The sequence below is a fragment of the Convolutriloba macropyga genome, chromosome 5, assembly GCF_964194025.1.
Source record: "Convolutriloba macropyga chromosome 5, txConMacr16.3, whole genome shotgun sequence".
Taxonomy (NCBI): Eukaryota; Metazoa; Xenacoelomorpha; order Acoela; family Convolutidae; genus Convolutriloba; species Convolutriloba macropyga.
In genome coordinates, this window is record NC_134472.1 from 27,029,746 (window position 1) to 27,049,704 (window position 19,959).

The 19,959-nt window shown below is 32.8% G+C and overlaps 1 protein-coding gene across 1 annotated transcript in view; it reads right to left on the minus strand.

Annotated features, from left to right (window-relative positions):
- Positions 1–17: 17 nt before the first annotated feature.
- Positions 18–19,959, minus strand: part of LOC142340326 (uncharacterized) — a 45,001-nt gene continuing 25,059 nt past the window's right edge. The window contains exons 3-4 of the mRNA XM_075390901.1: positions 2,346–2,645; positions 18–1,490 (exon numbers count right to left, since the gene is read on the minus strand). Of these exons, the coding sequence (XP_075247016.1) occupies positions 467–1,490; positions 2,346–2,645 (1,324 nt within the window). The 3' untranslated portion in view covers positions 18–466. The remainder of the gene's footprint in view (positions 1,491–2,345; positions 2,646–19,959) is intronic.

The window sequence follows — 19,959 nt, forward strand, 5'->3', positions numbered from 1 at the left end:
CTATTGGACCTAAAAAGTTAAAATAATTTAAAAATGCAATTTGTCTGAATAGTAAACGATACCCATAGATTCAAGAAGGTAGAAAAATATGTGCAGTCTAATTACAGATTAATTTTCATCATTTACATGCAAGTATTATATTATGTCTCATAGAGCTGAAATAATCAAACGTTCAAATACCGCTGAGGTCAAATCTAGTCATTTAAATGCCAACGCTTTTTCCACTCAGTTTCATATCATCTTGTTTTTTATTCATGTTTTAAATTTGAGATTTGACCTTAGAAATCTCTCCAGTGATTTTTGAGACGTTTGCCTATTCCATGGAACATGATATATATCAACTTGAGAAGATTAATAGTTATGTTCCGTATCTAATAGTATGAGGATCAGGATCTGCATGCTCGATATTTCTTTTGGTTAGTTAGTCTATGTTACAATATGAGTCCATGTAAACGTTCACTCCCTCTTATTGGTTGGTCATAATTCGGTACTTCAGAGCGTTGTTTTGCCTCTTGCCGACTATGTAAAGTCCGAGAGCGACTATTCCAAACACACACCCAATCACGAACAGTCCAAGAGAGAGTGTGTCGGACAGGAAGTTGTAAGAAGCCACTGGGGTCTCCACAAAATCAGCACCTCCGTCCAAGCGCTTGGGCATCACAATAGCCTTGCTCATGGTCCTCTTTTTAGTCAAGGTAGGCAACATTGGATTGCCACTGGTTGCCCGGCGAGCCCTTCGTGAATCTCCCCGCCCGGCACAATGTGGGACGCAGTCTTGGGACGACACATCATCAGGGTCATCACAGGCATTGACCTTGCAGTGCACGTACATTGTCTGGGCGTAGGAGTTGACATCTTGCATTAGAATTTTGGTCTCTTCCTGGAATCGGAACGATTTGTACATAAAGGCTTCTTCATACAAACTGGTTTTGTGTGCAAGACCATCTGCGCTGCAGATCCAGCCAAATGTGGGGTCCGGATTAGAACTGTAATTGCTCAGTGTGTAGAAATTGGGGTCATCCGGATTCGAAGTTGGGGTAACCCAACAGTGGGTGCTGCTGATTCTGATATTTTGGTGCCATTTTGTGGTGATTCTGTTCACAAAGCAGACATATTCATTCACGAACACAGTCACTGGATTGATAATATTTCCAGTTGTGCAATCTATAGGATTCATTTCGAACTCCAGGAAACTGTCATCATGTTCCTGAACTGCATTAGGTGTGCTGGGCTGGTATGAAGCAGTGACAGTGCCATCTGGGTTGTAATTACACTGAGCATTCACCATGAAACATTTTTCCCGTGTGATCACAGCACCAGAAATTGCATCCTGACTTTCGACTCGTAGATTAGCCTCGTTTAACTCAAGGCTGCCCCTCCCAACAGATCTCATAATTTTGAAATTGTACTTGATGTGATAACCATCGCCACCAATGCCATCCAATTCAACGTTGCTACCAATACCACAGGCACTAAGAGTCGCTCCACCTCTAAAACAGAAGGCTCAATACATCAATCAGTTTAATTTGAAAACTGATTTTGCTACGCGGTCAATCATTGGCCATGAATTGGCTGCAAATTCTTCAATTTTTCGGACAAAATTATTATATAACTTGATTAAGAACATTTGAAAAGAGCGGTTACATGACAAAATACCCAATGCCAAAATACCCAATGTGCCAAAATACCCAATGCCATTATACCCAATTTATTCCCTTTGATCTTTTCGTTCAATAATCCGATTACAAATTAGCACTCAAATTTACAAGCATGTTTTCTCGCAATTAAGTTATTAGTTTAATCCCATGTTCGGTTGTGATAGTTTCATATCAAGTCCCACGGGCCGCTGAGGCATGGCCATGGCCCGCGAGGCATGGCCAAACGCACTAACTAAATGTTATGCTAAATAATCGTTCTGATAGTTTCAACGTTAGAATAAAGTATTGGGTATATTTTGGGTATTTTGTCACATTGGGTATTTTGGCATTGGGTATTTTGTCCTGACACCGAAAAGAGCTTGATTGCCGCGCTTTCTATAAAAAGAGTGTCCGAAACTATTGTTGATACACTTTGCCCCAATTTTCGACCGTAAATGTGATTCGAAAAATGATTTTCTAATCATATATGCTACAAAAACTGTTTTTCTATGTGTCAAATTTTATCAAGATCTTAGCAAGTTACGCCAAGAGAACTTCTTGCCATGTATTGATAAGATCTTGTCAAATCCTACCAAGGTGTTTCTAGAAATTTTTGTTATCATGGTGTTGGCAAGATTTTTCAAGATCTTGTATGGCATGGCAAGGTGTATCAAGTTTTGTTTCACTGGGTTATGATGATATGCTTACACGCTACTGTCGAAACTGATAGTTCCAGCGTAATACCCCGCATTGTTATGCATGATTTGACAAACAGCGTTTCCACTTGTTTGCTCTCCAAATTGCAATGGCGCATCAGTTTGGTTGAATACCGAATTATCAGTTACGTAGACTGTAATACCCTCCAGTCCACACATAATGGTGACACCGCACGCGCCGTAGACAGTCGCTGGGTCATAGCAAGTTGCATCATCGTCCGAAATGTATGTGTATCCATTTTCGCACTCTGTTGTGTTTACAGGCAGCCCCGCTGCTGAGCAGTAAACTCGTCTAAAAACGGGACTTTCGAATTTTTGCTAATGCTCCCATTATTACTATTACTATTCGTCCAATATTTTGCAGAAATGGGACGGATTTATGTGGAACTAGTTTCTAACCCTATACTTTACGCATTATTATTCACTCAACCTCTAACCTCATTATTTTTCTCTCACTCTCTCTAATTATTTTTTAATTAGGATTGCGGTTTCGTGGGTTTATCTCCTTGGGGGTTAATTTCCTATCTCAAAGTAGGTGGTTTTTTCAACGGGGTTTATTTCCTAGTCCCATATGATTGATTTATATATGTTGTTTTAACAAGAAAATAGCAAATGTTGATTTTTAGTGTATTTGTAACCATGCAAAAACTTATCCTAACGGTTATACATTCAATTTGCATCCCCCCTAAAAAGTATCAACTAATTGCCAAATCAGGTTTTTGTGTATGTTAAACAATTTTTGAAAAACAAAGAAAAAGTTTCTATTCGTCTATTTCACGTATTTTAAATTCCGTTGCAACTTGTTTATATGTTTTGAATTCTATCAAATAGAAGTTATAGGCTTTTTCAGACTTTGAATAGGAGGCCAAATGTTTTTGCTGAAAAAGAACAATTATGGGAAAATTTTATTGTAGCTGTTGAAGCTGGCTTTCGTGTTGAAACTTGCTGAAGTTTCCACAATCATAGAGTTTTGGTGGTCGGCTTCAAATTTTGACCAATAGAAAGGAATGTAAAACGGGAGGGCTCGCATTATTATCTGCATTGCATAAAATATTCTGTAAGAATAAGTAAGAAAAAAATTTTAAAAGAACATATTTAATCAGAGCTTGCAAAGCGGAAGCTGTGAGATAGGGCAAAAAAATTTTTAAAAAAATTAATTAGAGCTTGTAAAAAGAAAGCAGATTTTTCAATTGGTTTTTATTTACCATAGCAGTCTTCCTAAAAAGAATGAAATGATCCGCTGCATCCAAAAATAGAAAAAATGAGAAGTCTCAAAATGGCGAGAACAACCTTTCATGCTTGTATTTTACAATTGACCTTTATACTTCCATAGCATTTTTGGCGAGGAGAAACATGTTTCCACTACTGCAACATTCCCATAAATTTACTAGGACTCGTATTGGCCGCAATTAATGACTCAACCAGTCTGTTTTTCCTAAATTGAAAGTCTGTAGCTTTCCGCAGGACTGCAGGTTGGTCTCAAGCAAACATTGCTAGTTGAGAACACTGATACAATTCAAGGACTTCTGGCAACAGATTAAAGGACCGACAACAAAACTACACCAATACTTGCTGCACTGTAGAAACCAATCAATTACAGCAACAAGAACTGCCAAAATCTTCACATTTTTTCAATGGCTGGATTTTTTATTTGAATTTTTTAAATGACTTTTGCAGCCAATCCATATTGCTCAAAAAATCTGCCACCAACTAACCGTGTTTTATTTGCGTCAAACTAATTGCTGTGGAACGTCATGCGGGTGCTCAATTTAGATGTAGTTTTTTAAGAGAGAGGAAGAGAGAGAGAGAGAGAGAGAGAGAGAGAGAGAGAGAGGTAGGATGTGTAATATGGGGGTATAGGCGTGGAGGGTGGCAAAAATTTTTTATTGTGGGATTCAAGTGACATTAGTGGAGCTTATTGCAGACCACTACTATAAATATATACTGAATATTTTGACTGAATATTTTACTGAATATACCTCTACCGAATATTTTGGCACACTGTACACATTTGAATTCTAATATGGAGTACCGCCCAATGGGCTCAACTGATTCTGTGAATAAGAGGGAACATTAGATAACGCAAAGTTCTTGAAACAAGGTGCAAAAAGTCTACCAAAAATATCGAACTTTGCGATACTGATGACGACAACTATCTTTTTGTTTAAGAGAATTTAGAAGTTGTTCAGGAAGCCTTGAAGTTCTCAAGCGAAGTATTGACAAAAGCTAAAACTTAAACGTAAAAACCGTCTTGTCATTATTGTCATTAGACTATGACTTTATCACACTCTTATATCACTCCTGATACTATATAAACAATGGCGGTAAAGAGTATGCTAATCATGTAGTCTAATCAGGGCAACAATAGTTTGTATTATGCAACTGTTGTAATTACAACGAGAGTTGACTAAAAACATTACCAGACGGTTGTTATCATCCTCTCAAAGTTACTCAACAGCTCGAGTTCGCCTCGGTATTTGATAACTTTGGATGCCAACAGCGACCTTGTGGTAATAATCATTGTTGGATATAGGCATAGTTTGCAGACAATAAGGTCTCTAATTGCGGGACTCTAATAAGCAATTATTTTTTACTTGGGTCAGCAAATTTTGGGAGAAGTTTTTTGCGATTTAACAAAAATATGTTCAAAAATTTGACTGTAAAGGCTCATTGGTGACTGCTTGTTTAAAGAATTTGGGAGAAACAAATGCGCTTTTCCCATATTAAAATGTGCGATTGACTGTAAAGGCTCATTGGTGACTGCTTGTTTAAAGAATTTGGGAGAAACAAATGCACTTTTCCCATATTAAAATGTGCAATTTTTTTTACCACTTGATCCCCTGAGGGGCATCTATTTGAAGGCTTCTCTCTAGCATGCAAGTAAGGAGAGGAATAATGAGGTGTATGAACCAAACATCTTCAATAAAAAAAACGTTGTCATGTGAATTCAATCTGGAGTCAATTGGTAGTTTGCCGATGCTTCCTTATCAGTTTCTTATAAGTACAATGTTATGGTTTTTTAATGTTTTTTTTTCAAATTCTCATTGAAAAAAAAACATTAATAAACAATAACATTGTACTTAAGAAACCGATAAGGAAGCACCAGCAAACCACCAATTGACTCCAGTTTTTGAATTCACATGACAGCTTTTTTTTATTGAAGATGTTATTCCTCTTTTTCTCTGGGTTTCAAAATAGTATGATTACAGTTATTCAGTCTTTGAGGAATTTTAAAACTTAATTTTATTCAGTTGTACTGCTCAATGCGTAACTAATTTGGTGTGAGATAAGTTTTAATGAAATGGATATTTGAGTAATTATTTTTTCATGGCGTACCAGTTCAACTTTGTCACTAAAATGTGATCTTCATTAATGTGATTATTTGCTTGTTTATGCACGCACTTGCTTAATCGCTTGCATCAGATCTAGGGCAATTAAATTCTCATCTTACTTTTGGATTGTCGGATTGTCTTGTGTTCTCTTTTTCGCTCGAGGGCGCGTGATACTTTGTCGAATTTTCTCTATCAATTTTTGGAATGATGTCATTTCGAGTGTCAGGAAGTTAGCAAAATTTGCGTACGCTTTTCCTTACGGATTTGTTTTTCTCAACAACAATTATGACCGATTGAGACAATGATTGGACTTTTTTTCTCTTTTTTAATATCTGTTAATAGCTTCTGAAAGTGTTTTAGAGTGCACTTTGAATTGTCAGTCAGAGACCATTGAGTTTCATTGCAGAAACCATGGGAACAATATTTAGTCTTTGGCTTTTTTGAAGTCCGCGCTTTTTCTTATATCGACGGTGTTGGCTATAAATCATATCATCGTGATCATTCTACCAAACATTTTTTACCGTTATTGTTTGAGGACAGATCATCAAATTTTTAAGTAAAATTTAATCGTGCGTTTTTTCCATTGTAGCCCCCTTTTGTCGTATATTGACGTTAATTGGGGGCAGGGCTATACTTAAAAAGAACGTAAAATTGCAAAGACATATTTTAAGTTCAAGATATTCAAAAAAATTCAATTAATTTTTGATAAGAAGAACGATGGTAGTCATTCTCAAGTTCTCTTATAAGTCCAACTCTGGAAAAGGCTGAGTTTCCTAGTATAGGTCGTAGGTAAGTAACGGATTGTAAGAATGAACGTTCAAAGTTTTATTCAGTTCAACTTCAAATTTAATATGGGCCCAAAACAAAGATTCGACACAATTGTTTACTTCACACCATTAATAAAGTAGTGAAAATAAAGTAAGGAGAAGTTTGTGTTAACGTTGACTATGAAAATGGCGGCTGAAAATGATCGAGATCACTTTGAGGCCACATAATTACGAACACAGAAAATCAATCCCCCTTTTATGCGGATATGTTTTATAATTTCTTCCTTTTTGCTACATTTTCCTTTTTCTTCAAAACCCGGCCATTTTTTCATCGAAAATTGCACGAAATAAACTTCTTTAGTCCACCTTGTTTAAGTTTTCCGGAATGCAACAACTAAAATGGCTGACACATTTTTCGCTTGCTCAACAGAAGGCCAGTTCTATTTGCTTTTCTAGTGTTCTTGAATAAAATTTTTGCTGATTATGTGCCAATTCAACTCGATAATTATGAAAAATCATCATTGATTTTTGAACTATTGATTTTTTGTCAAATTATCTGTATACAAACTATTTGGAACATTTACATGTTTCTAATGGACGCACAGCAAATTCAAGGTTAGTTTTGTTCTAATCGTTGTATTTTCTGGTCCAAAAAAATTTGGATACTAACCAGTTGATTTCTTTCTTTTTTTTAAAAAAATACCTTTTTGCTTATTTTTTGAGTTAATCACAGAACAGAACAATTTAAATAGAGTCTTACCAATCTGATTGTCCGTATTTATTTTGTGTATTTGTAGACAAACGGCATATTCTGAAAATTGACAGAACTTTTTTTTACTTTGTTGCTTCCTCACAATAAGTTAGAATTTATTAATATACAAAAGTTGTGTCAGAAATAGGGATTGCAAATGATGCAAAACTCTTAGTTTTAGTCCTCGTTTAAACATGATAGATTTAATCTTTATACTAAATTTAATCTAAAATGTGATCTTCATTAATGTGATTGTTTGCTTGCTATGCACTTGCTTAATCGCTTGCATCAGATCTAGGGCAATTAAATTCTCATTTTACTTTTGGATTGTCTTGTGTTCTCTTTTTCTCTCGAGGGCGCGTGATACTTTTCTGTCGAATTTTCTATCAATTTTTGGAATGATGTCATTTCGAGTGCCAGGAAGTTAGCAAAACTTGCGTACGCTTTTCCTTACAGATTTGTTTTTCTCAACAACAATTATGACCAATTGAAACAATGATTGGGCTTTTTTTTATATCTGTTGATAGCTTCTAAAAGTGTGTTAGAGTGCATTTTGAATAGTCAGTCAGAGACCATTGAATTTCATTGCAGAAACCATGAGAACAATATTTTGTCTTTGGCTTTTTTGAAGTCCGCGCTTTTTCTTATATCGACGGTGTTGGCTATAAACCATATCATCGTGATCATTCTACCAAACATTTTTTACCGTTGTCGTTTAAAGACAGATCATCAAATTTTTAATTAAAATTTAATCGTGCATTTTTCCATTATAGCCCCCCATTTGTCCTATATTGACGTTAATTGGGGGCAAGGCTAGGCTTAAAAAGAACGAAAAATTGCAAAAACATTTTTTTTATTTTTTAAGTTCAAGATAATAAAAAAAATCAATTAACTTTTGATAAGAAGAAAGATGGTAGTCATTCTAAAGTTCTCTTATAAGTCCAACTCTGGAAAAAGCTGAGTTTCCTAGTATAGGTCGTAGGTAAGTAACGGATTGTAAGAATGAACGTTCAAAGTTTTATTCAGTTCAACTTCAAATTTAATATGGGCCCAAAACAAAGATTCGACTCAATTGTTTACTTCACACCATTAATAAATTAGTGAAAATAAAGTAAGGAGAAATTTGTCTTAACGCTGATTAAGAAAATGGCAGCTGAAAATGATCGATAATTCTAATAATAACTCAATAATTCTAAAAAATCATCAGTTACTTTTGAACTATTGATTTTTTGTCAAATTATCTGTATACAAACTGTTTGGAACATTTACATGTTTCTAATGGAGGAACAGCAATATCAAGGTTATATTTGATCTAATCGTTGTATTTTACGGTACAATGTATTTGGATACTAACCAGTTGATGTCTTTCTTTTTTAAAAAAAATACTTTTTTTGCTTAATTTTTGAGTTAATCACAGAACAGAACAATTTAAATCGAGTCTTACCAATCTGATTGTCCGTATTTATTTTGGTGTGTTTGTAGACAAACGGCATATTCTGAAAATTGACAGAGTTTTTTTTACTTTGTTGCCTCCTCACAATAAATTAGAAATTATTAATATACAAAAGTTGTGTCAGAAATAGGGATAGCAAATGATTCAGAACTATAGAATTTAATCAGATTTGTGGTTTTTTTTGCAAATGGAGATTGATTTAAAATTTCAAACAAAAAAGGGTGAGAGTAGAACTCTCAACCGTTTTAATTTTTAAGGAAACTTATATTTTTCTTTATTTGAAAGTTTAGATGGGTTTTTACATTCAGAAGACGTTACTCAACGCAAGCTAAGACAGGAAGGTTGTATTGTCTTTCTAACGGACTAAAATTTAATATTGCATGCGCTTTTACGCATAAGTAATGGCTTTTCTGCTTTCATACTATGACTTTTCACAAAAATTGACGTTTTTAAAATAACTTTGAAGCACTATTTCAAATATCATTTAGTTTTGCGTTTAAAGAGAAGACACAGAGTCACAAATGTTTTATTTAATGAATAGATTGTGGTTTCATTTGCTTCGACAAAGTCTTCCTTAAAAATCAGCTGAAAATTTCTTTGTCTTAATTTATCTTTTTTTTTGTAGTTGTGTTAAAAATTCTGGTTGATTGCATGTCCCAAAAGCTTCCTATTGTTAAACAAAGAAACCTGCTTATTGGTTTCAGTTGATAGCCAATGAAGTCAAATGTTTTGAAATAAATAAAGACACATTTGTTAGCTTTGCGCTTTATTGTCCTTTTTAGTATCTATTTGTTTGCCCCCTGTTTTTTATGAACTTCAATAACAACTTATATGATGTTACGGAGCACGTTACTGTGTAAAAAAATGCTACATGTGGCGGGGGGTTTATGCTCACTAAGCTGGGGGAGAGGCCGAACCAGAATAGGTACTTTTCTGTTTACTTGTTACCTGATTTCATTAATAACAGTTCACATATCACATTATTGATGTTGACAATTGCGGAAATTAACACATCTAATGTTTTCAGTGCATTGCGTAAGTTTCTGAGGGCTTCAACATCGGATTTTCGCAATGAAAGAATTTAGTTTCCGATTTCATTGCTTTTCTGTCGGTCTTTTTGTATGATATATTCTGAATAAGGAGAGTTCTCATATGGTTTTGGGAAAAAAAGTTAACCTTTTTTTTATTTCAGCTGAAAGCTAATGTTTTAACGACTTTGAAGTTGTATGTCTTTGATAAATACAAGTGTATTTTGTTTACTTGTTACCTATCTTTCTAATTCGTAATTCACAAATCAAATTGTTGGTATTAAAAGAAGGGGAAATTGACCTTGTTTCGTTTTTTAAACAAAATGGGATGATGGTTTTGTAAGACTCAAAACCCTCCGTGTGCAAAAATGTTTTGATTTTTTGTTTTTTGTTTTTGTAGACGTACAGTATAATCTGATCAATGGCAGAATTTTCTTGATTTGTTGCTTCCCCACAAAAATTTAGAAGTTAAGAATATACTCAAGTTGTCACAAAAAAGGATTGCAATTGATGCAAAACTCTTACTTTTAATCCTCATTTAAACGTAATAGATTCAATCAGATTTGTGGTAATTTGCAAATTAAGATTGAATTAAAATTTCTATTAAAAATGTTTGAGCGTTAAACTCTCAATTGTTTTAAGTTTTAGGGAAACTTATTATTTTCTTTATTTGAAATTTCATGTCGGTTTTTATTTTCAATAGTACTTGTTTTCAAAACAAAAAAATTATTATTGAGCTTAGCCTTTCTCACTTTTTTTCTCTCAGAGGTAACTCACCGATAGCAAAAACAGGAAGGTTGTATTGCTTTTCTAACGGACTAAATTTTAATATTGCATACGGTTTTACGCATAGAAATAGCTTTTCTGCTTTCATACTATAACTTTTCACAAAAATCAACCTTTTTTATATAATTTTGAGGCTCCATTTCAAATATCATTTAGCTTAGCATTTAAAGAAAAGACACAGGCAATTTGTGTATTATTTATTGAATAGATTATGGTTTCATATGCTTCGACAATGTTTTCCCGAAAAATTTAATGGAATTTTTTTGTCTTAATTTATCTTTCTGTTTGTAGTTGTTTAAAAAATTCTGGTTGATTGCATGTCCTAGAGTCTTCCTATTGTTAAACAAAGAAACCTGCTTATTGGTTTTAGTTGATAGCTATATGTTTTCGTGACATTGAAATCAAATGTTTTGAAATAAATAAAGACGTTTTTGTTAGCCTTTCACTTTATTGGTCTTTTTTGTATCTATTATGTTTCTCCCCCAGCCGTGTTTTTTATGATCTTCAGTTACAATTTATATGTTGTTTTGGAGCACCTTACTGAGTTAGAAAATGGCACATGTGGCGGGGGGTTTATGCTCACTAAGCTGGGGGGGAAGCGCCGAAACAGAATAGGTACTTTTCTGTTTACTTGTTACCTGATCTCATTAATAACAGTTCACATATCACATTATTGATGTTGAGAAATGCGGAAATTAACACATCTAATGTTTTCAGTGCATTGCGTAAGTTTCTGACGGCTTCAATATCGGATTTTTGCAAAAAAAAATTAGTTTCTGATTTCATTGTTTCTTTGTTGGTCTTTTTGTATAATATATGCTGAATAAGGAGAGTTCTCCATGGTTTTTGGGAAACAAATCAACCTATTGTTTTTTTTAGTTAAAAATTTGTGTTTTAACGACTTTGAAATTATTTGTTTTCGAAAAATACAAATGTATTTTTGTTTACTTGTTACCTATATTTATTATTCATAATTCAAAAATGAATTTGTTGGTTTTAAAAGCAGGGGCAAATGACCTTGTTTCGTTTTTATTATACAAAAAGGGATGGTGGTTTTGTTGGATTCAAAACCTCCGTGTGCAAAATAGTTTCGAATTTTTGTTTTTTTGTTATTGTAGACGTACAGTATAATCTGAATAATGGCAGAATTTTCTCACTTTGTTGCTTCCAAACAAAAATTTAGAAGTTAAGAATATAAGTTGTGACAAAAATAGATTGCAACACACTAAGTTAGAAATTAAGAATATACCAAGATTGTTTCAAAAAATGGGAGGCAAATGATGCGAAACTCTTACTTTTAATCCTCATTTAAACATAATAGATTTAATCAGACTTGTGGTTATGTTCAAATGAAGGTTGAATTAAAATTTCAATTAAAAATATTTGAGAGTAGAACTCTCAATTGTTTTGAGTTTTAGGGAAACTTATTTTTTTCTTTATTTGAAAATTCATGTCGGTTTTTTTTTCAAAAGTTTTTGTTTTCAAAATAAAATATTGAATATTGAGCTTAGCCCTTCTCATTTTTTCTTTCAGACGTAACTCAACGTTAGCAAAGACAAGAAGGTTGTATTGCGTTTCTTACGGACTAATTTTTAATATAGCTTCCGTTTTTACGCATAAGTAATGGCTTTTCTGCTTTTATATCTTGCGTTTTTACAAAAATTGGCGGTTTTTAGAAATTGTGAGGCTCCATTTCAAATATCATTTTTTAGCATTTAAAGAAAAATTCAATCGAAATTTTTCTTTTTGTCTCAATTTGTCTTTCTTTTTGTGGTCGTATGGAAAATTGTGGTCAATTGCATGTCCTAAAGGCTTCCCATTGTTAAACAAAGAAACCTGCTGTTTAATTTTAATTGATAGCTAAAATTTCTCGTGACATAGAAATCAAATATTTCGAAAAAAATGTAGATGTGTTTGTTAGCTTTGCACTTTATTGCTCTTTTTGGTATCTCTTCTGTTTCGCCCCCCCCCCCTCGTGTTATTTATGAACTCTAGTTACAAATAATGTGTTGTTATGGAGCAAGTTACAGTGTAAGAAAATAGCACTTGCTCCGGGGTCATAAAATACTTATTCTCTCTACGCGGAGGGAAAGAGGGCTGAATCCGAATAGATCGTTTTTTTTTACTTATTACCTGATCTCATTATTTACAGGCCACATATCACATTATTGATGTTGCAAAATGAAGAATTGAAAACATCTAATGTTTTCATTGCATTGCGTAATTTTATGACGGCTTCAGCATCGGGTTTTTGCAAAACATTTATTTATTTTCTGATTTCTTTATTTCTTTGTAGGTTTTTTTTGTGTGATATTATCTGAATAAGGAGATTTCTCAATGGGTTTTGGGAAACAAGTGAGCCTATCTTTTGATTTCAGATGATAGCTAATGTTTTAACGACTTTGAAATTTTATGTTTTTGGAAAAAAAAACCAAATGGATTCTTGTCTACTGTTACCACCTATCCTTATTAATCATATCACAAATGATCTTAGTTTGCTGTCTAACGGAAATGGATAATGATTTTATAGGATTCGAAACCTTCCGCCTGCAAACCTATTTTGAATTTTTGTTTTTTGTTCGTATTTGTTTTTGTTTTTGTAAACGTACGGCATATTCTGAATAATGACAGATTTTTTTTACTTTGTTTTTTTCACACACTAAGTTAATAATTAAGAATATACCAAGATTGTTTCAAAAAATGGGATTGCAAATGATGCAAAACTCTTAGTTTCAATCCTAGTTTAAACAAGATAGATTTAATCAGACTTTTTGCAAATGGTTTTTTGCAAATGAATTCAAACTTCAAATAAAAATGATTGAGAGTAAAACTCTCTTTTGTTTAGTTTTGCCAACATGTAGAGAAGTTCCTATAAACTTGGCTTTTTAATCAGTAGAATGCGTGTTTGAGATGACATAATAATTCTTAATTTTGCAGTTTAAATTTCCGTTGTTTTAATTTTGCTTTGTTCATAGTGGAAAAAGTATGAGTTTTGATTTGGTCATTGTGACAAAAATTTAAATTTTTCAAATTCTCCAAAATCAAAGACCCTGATTTCTGCACTGATCTTTTTGTGAAAAAAAAACAAATAGAAACGAAATTTGTTTTCAAAATTTTATGCAAAAATCTCACGTGCATTAGTTTTAACAATGAATTATCAATCGCTGGAACTAAACGTTTTTCTTTTCTGCAACTGTACTTCAATCTTTAGCTCATAGTATCATTCATTGTTAGATAAGTGCAACTGCATAACAATTTATTGGCCAACATTTCGCTTTATCTATCGTTAGTTACTATGTGGTTATTAGTTACAATGTAAACCTAGACAATTTGTCTTCCGTTTAACAATTGTGAAAAATTGCTGATCGGTTTAAAAAATGATACTCAAAAACAATCTTTTCGTTCAATAATCAAGCGAAATAGAAACCTATAGAGTCTTGAGCAATTTATGGTACAAGACATAAGCCTATTTGGTTGAAGTACAAGACATATTTGGTTGAAGGTTTCTCTATTTGATTATTTGTTTAAATGTTTTGAAGATATTGTCTCCATTGTTTATGACATATCCAACAATATTTTTAACAAATTAGAATTCAAATTTCCCAAAAAATGATTTTTCACAAAATCATGCAATTTTCCTTCCCATATAAACCACAAAACGTTCCTGAAAAAACGAGTGGTGTTTAAAACTGCGTCCAGAATTTTATTTTTGCTCAATTGTTAAATTTTGCTCTAATGTTTTTTTCTCCAGCTTCTGACTATTATAAAAGTAGAAAATCGCTAAGATTGTAACTTGTTAATATAAAATTACTTGTAATCTGATACCAATTTACGCAGAAATAAGTTTGAAAATAACTCCTGAAAATCACCCAACTGTAAAATTTTGTTTTGGATAAGCATACAAGATTTTGTTGTTGGGAACTAACCGAAAAATGTCTAAATTTTCACGTCTTGCATTCTCAGTTAATTTTTTCAGTTCGATAACTGCTTTACTCATATCTTTTTTCTCTTCAATCAGAAAAATATGCAATTTTTTTTAATATTATGACGATTTTCAAAGTATTTACAACTATGGACACTTATCTGTTTTTGTTTTAATTGTTGAAAGAGGTGGTCCAAAGGTTCTCGCAGCCAACTAACAAGTTCTCCAAGAAATAAAGAAATTATCGGTGAAAAGGTAAATTAGCATCAGATAAAAATTGAGAAATTTGAGAATATCGCAAAACAGTGCTGTTAGTTTTTCCATCACTCAAATTTGTAATTTTAAATCCAGTTTTATGTTCTGTTTCACAGCCAGAATCAGAGAGATTTGAGGTAGAAACCTCAGAAAACAAAAATCCTCGTTTTTGAATTAGTCATTTTTCAGGACAATTAACTAAAAGTTAGTCAATTGTATATTTAAATTCATTGTTAGGAAGCTGTTTAACAAGTGAAATTGTAAACTGAGAAAAGAAATCCGAAAGTTTTTCTGTTCGTCTGCTTATTGTGGCAAATTGTCTTGTAGATAAAAATTGAAACATTAACTTGATCATGTTGTACAGTGCTAACCCAATTTAATTAAAATGGATATTTTGAAGTTTTTCTTATTTGAATATTATCCAATTGCCTTAAAGGAACAGATGGTCTGTGATTTTTTTGCAGCGCAAGAATTCTATCTCTCCCCTCACAGTGGCCAAGAACATTTTGAGAGATCAGAAACATTAGTATGCCTGACACAAGACAATCAACCTCGCGCTGGTATCAATCAATGATTCGCTTTGTTTTTTATCTACATTTTAAACACATCTAAGTAAAATTGTAAAAATTGGTCTTGCTTCATTCTTTATGGTTTCATTCAGCTGTTTTTTTATCGAAGTATTTTTTTTGAATAATGATTAAATTTCTGAAATTGTGATATTTTTTGCTGGATTAAAATTTGGAAATCCCAGAAAGATCATTTTTTTACACTTTCAATTAAATGTGTCGAAAAATAGAAGAAAAAACAGAACGATTTATCGATTTTCCATTGAAAACTGGCTGATTCTTCACTGGAAAATTAATGATTTGGTTTGTTTCTTCTTATACTTTTTCAACACAATTAGATGAAATCGTTAAAAAATAGGTCTTGATTTCAGTTTGTTCTATTCAAGTAAATTTGTATAAATTTACGTAGTCTATTACCGACAGCTTTCTTGCAAGATCAGGAATATTGCAAGAGTCTTGTAATATTACGCACCATCTTGCAAGATCTCGTAACATCTGACAGATCTTGCAAGATTGAATTAATCAGTTTTTCAAATCGCACCTTTTCGGCTAACAATTTTCGACGTCTATCTTGCAAGATCTTGAACATTTCTTGCAGGATAAGTGTCCAGACATTGCATATTGCAAGTTAATATCATTGGCCTGAATTTTGCAATATCTTGCTAGATAAACGTCATTTGTAAGAATCTTACAACACCTTGGAAGATAAGCATCGGAGTTGGACTAGGGCTTCGCTTTATTTGTTAAATGTTGATTTGGTGAAATGCTCTTATTTGCATTTTTCACAGTTTTTTTGCGTTTTCCAAAACTTCTCATTGAATGATAGTTTTTTCATCATTTGCAGCAAATTTTTTATATTTCGAATTTTACAATTGAGGACAAAAAGTAATTGAAATCACTCTTTCTTGCTGACCCCTGTCTAATTTTTAATGAAGAGACTTTTTAAAGGCGAAACTTCTTAAAGTGAACATGTTCAAAGACTCTGTGGATAAGGTCAATATTGACATAAATTAATCTTTAGGAACATTTTCAGGCAGCAAGCCTAATTGAAGAATTACGCTGTATGGGGAAGAAAGAAACTTTTAAAACGCCAAGCGTTCCTACATTTCAGCACTGAATGCGTGTGAAGTTTTAAAGATTCAAAGAAAATTAGTGAATGTGGCGCCTTAGTTGGTATTTTTGTATCATGAATTTCACTCTTTGATGTATCAAAAATCCCGAATCAATTTAGAAGAAACTCTCAGCCCATTCGACCCTGATGGTAGGCGTTTTCTCATAATTTTTGGCTTAAATCTTTTTCAAATCATACACTATGGCAACTTATACGATAGATTTCACAGAATAAAAAATTTTCTTATCATATAGCACGCGATTAATGTCTGTCAGTTTTCAAGAATATGAAATCATGCACAGTAAAAAATTTTATTAGCTGCTTTTGATTCGTCAAACTGAAGGAGATCACCTTTTAGAACCGTTTTAGAAATGTTTTTGTTTTTAAATTAAGACAAAAATAATTTTAAACATTGCCTATTCAGATTGTAAATGCTAGAAAATCTGGTCTGGTGAGTTTCATCACAAACATTCTGAATGTGAATCCAAAAAATTCATAGTAGGCAACTTATCAATTATTGCTCAACATTTAAAATTACAAGTTTTTATCATACCATTCAATGCAGTCGAACATTGTTTTACGCAATAGACAGATGCCAAAAATCATTTTACGCTACATACAAGCGTATATACAAGCGTTCATACAGTCTATGAGTGTGTTTGAGTGAAAATGTGCAAGTTTCCTGGCAAAAATTTGACTCTGAAACAAAGAATATATGCGACATATAGCTTTCAAAATTTTGCTCACCTTTTTTTTCGAATGAGATGCAAAGCATAAACTGAAATTGGGTCAGTTTAGCAAAAAAGCTGCTCTGTAAATTCCAAGTTACTTTAGCTTTAGGAATATACTTCTAATAATACCATACTCGACTGATGTCTCGCATGAAACAAATACTTTTTTTGACTTTGGCTTTGGCTCTACAATATTTGGCCAAACTTAAATTTTTTCCACTTTTTTAGATTGTAATGAAAGCTGCCCAGATCGAACTGAATTTAGCTTCCAAATAATACTGCAATATAATGCGAGTCCGTTTGTTTGCGCATTCCAGTATAGTTTGCTAGGCCCTGTAGTTATGTATTTAACGAACGCCCCTCCCCCGATGATATTCCGTCTAATCATATTTCAATAACCTCGACCCCTGAAAGGACACAGAAATTGGATGTATAGTATAATAATAATAATATGTTAACAGGTCTGCATATTACAATTGAACAATTAAATTTTACTATTAAGCGCTCCGAAATGGCGCAATTGATAATGTTTATTGCCCTGATAGACCTTTCCTGGGAACCATATCCAAAAACCATACATGGTTACATACAACCCATACAAAAGGTACTTTTATGATCTTGCTATGGTTCCAAAAATTTCCATATATGATTCTTATATGGTATCCAAGAATCCGGTATGCACATTTGTGTGTTCTTTAAACACCCAAACAAAACTTATACAGCAGTATTTTTTGCATTTTTCAAGTTTGACTTTTATGGTCACAAATGTCAGCATGAATGTGTATGGTCTTGGATATGGTTCCCAAGATACCATGAATTTTAATATTTTTTAAAGTGTCTTGATGAAATTTTCTCCACTTACAGTGCAATGCTTGTTTGTTTTAAGTTTTTCGAGCAGTGTTGTTTTTTTTTCATTGTCAGCTATATGGTTGCCAAGCTACCATAAACTCCATGTGTGGCTTTGATAGGGTTGCCAAGATTGGTTTAAGGTGGTCTGTAACCGGGTATAATGCAAATTATTGTTTGTAGTATTCGGATTCATGATCTAACTTTTGTTTTTTCTCATGAACATTAATGTGTGGGTCCGAGAGGGGAAAGGCACATGCAAGTAGTATAACGTGAGCAAAGCCTTGATAATCCCTTGATATTAAATTAGTAAGGTCATTTACCCTTTCCCATGTTACACTTTAATAATGTAAATTTCCAAAAGTGTACCTCACAGCATGACACCCAAGCTGTTCACACGAGGGGATTAGCAAGATAATCCCTTGATATTAAATTAGGTCATTTACTCATTCCCAAATTGCACTTTAATAATGTAAATTTTCAAAGACGTACCTCACAGCATGACACCCAAGCTGTTCTCTCAAAGGGGATTAGTTAGGTAATGTTTTAATATTAAATTAGATAGGGTGACTCATTTACACTACGTACGGTTTACGTGATTTTCAAAAAAGTACCTCACAGCATAACACCCAAGCTGTTCACACGAAGGGGATTAGCAAGATAATCCTTCAATAATAATTTAGGATGACTCATTTACAGTTACGTACGACTTTTCAAAGACGCACCTCACAGTATGATATCCAAGCTGTTCACACAAAGGGGATAAGCTAGGTAATGTTTTAATATTAAATTAGATAGGGTGACTCATTTACAGTTACGTACGGCTTACGTGATTTTCAAAAATGTACCTCGCAGCATGATACCCAAGCTGTTGACACGAAGTAGATTAGTAAGGTAATCCTTTAATAATATTATCCTGCGTAGATAAAAAAATACCCAATTCTGTCTAAAAATTACCCAAAACTTGCTAAAAAGAACCGAATTCTTGACAAAAACAGACAATTTTTACCAAAAATTATCCAATTATCACCAAAAAAAACCAAATTCTTGCTTAAAAATACACAATTCTTGCCACAAGTAACCAATTCTTGCTAAAAAATACCCAACTCTTGAACAAACACCCAATTCATGCCAAAAAATACCGAATTCTGTCCAAAAAATACCCAAAACTTGCTAAAAAGTACCAAAAATTAGACAAATGTTATCAAAAATTATCCAATTATTGCCGAAAAATTCACAATTCCTGCCTAAAAACACACAATTTCTCCAAAAAATACCCAATTCTTGCTAAAAATATCGAATTCTTGAGAAAAACACACAAATCATGCCAAAAAATACCCAATTTTATCTAAAAAATACCCAAAAAATGCTAAAATATTACCCAATTTATGCTAAAAAATACCCAATTCTTTCTAAAAACTACACAAAACTTGCTAAAAAGTACCCAATTGCTGCCACAAAAAGCCAATTATTACGAAAAACTAACAGATTATTGCCAAAAAATATCAAATTATTGCTTAAAAATGCCCAATTCTTGCCAAAATACCCAATTCTTGATAAAAAAATCCCCAATTCTTGAAAAAAATGCCCAATTCTGACAAACACTTTCCAAAACCTTAAAAGAAATTAACCAATACAGGTTGAAAATAGCCATTTCTTACCAAAAAAACTACATTTTTGCCCCAAAAAAACCTAATTCCTATCAAAACCAAAACAATTCTATTAAAAACTGTCCAATTCCTGCCACTTATATTTACCAAAAGTAGCTGAATCTTGTCAAAAACACTCAAATTTTACCCAATTTTCTTTAGTATTGTCGAAAAACACCCAAATTATAAGCAATATAACAAAATTTTATCAAATATTTATCCAAAATATATCAAAAATTATACAACTTGCCATCATCTGTATTTATTTAAATTCATTCTGTCAATCCAATTATTTAGTGATCTTACAAACATCATTTTTTGACATCTTCTTTTGTAAGAGCGAATCTTCTCAGGTGATCGATAGAGGTTTTATGGGCACAAATTTATCAGGAATTTTTCACTATCGTTA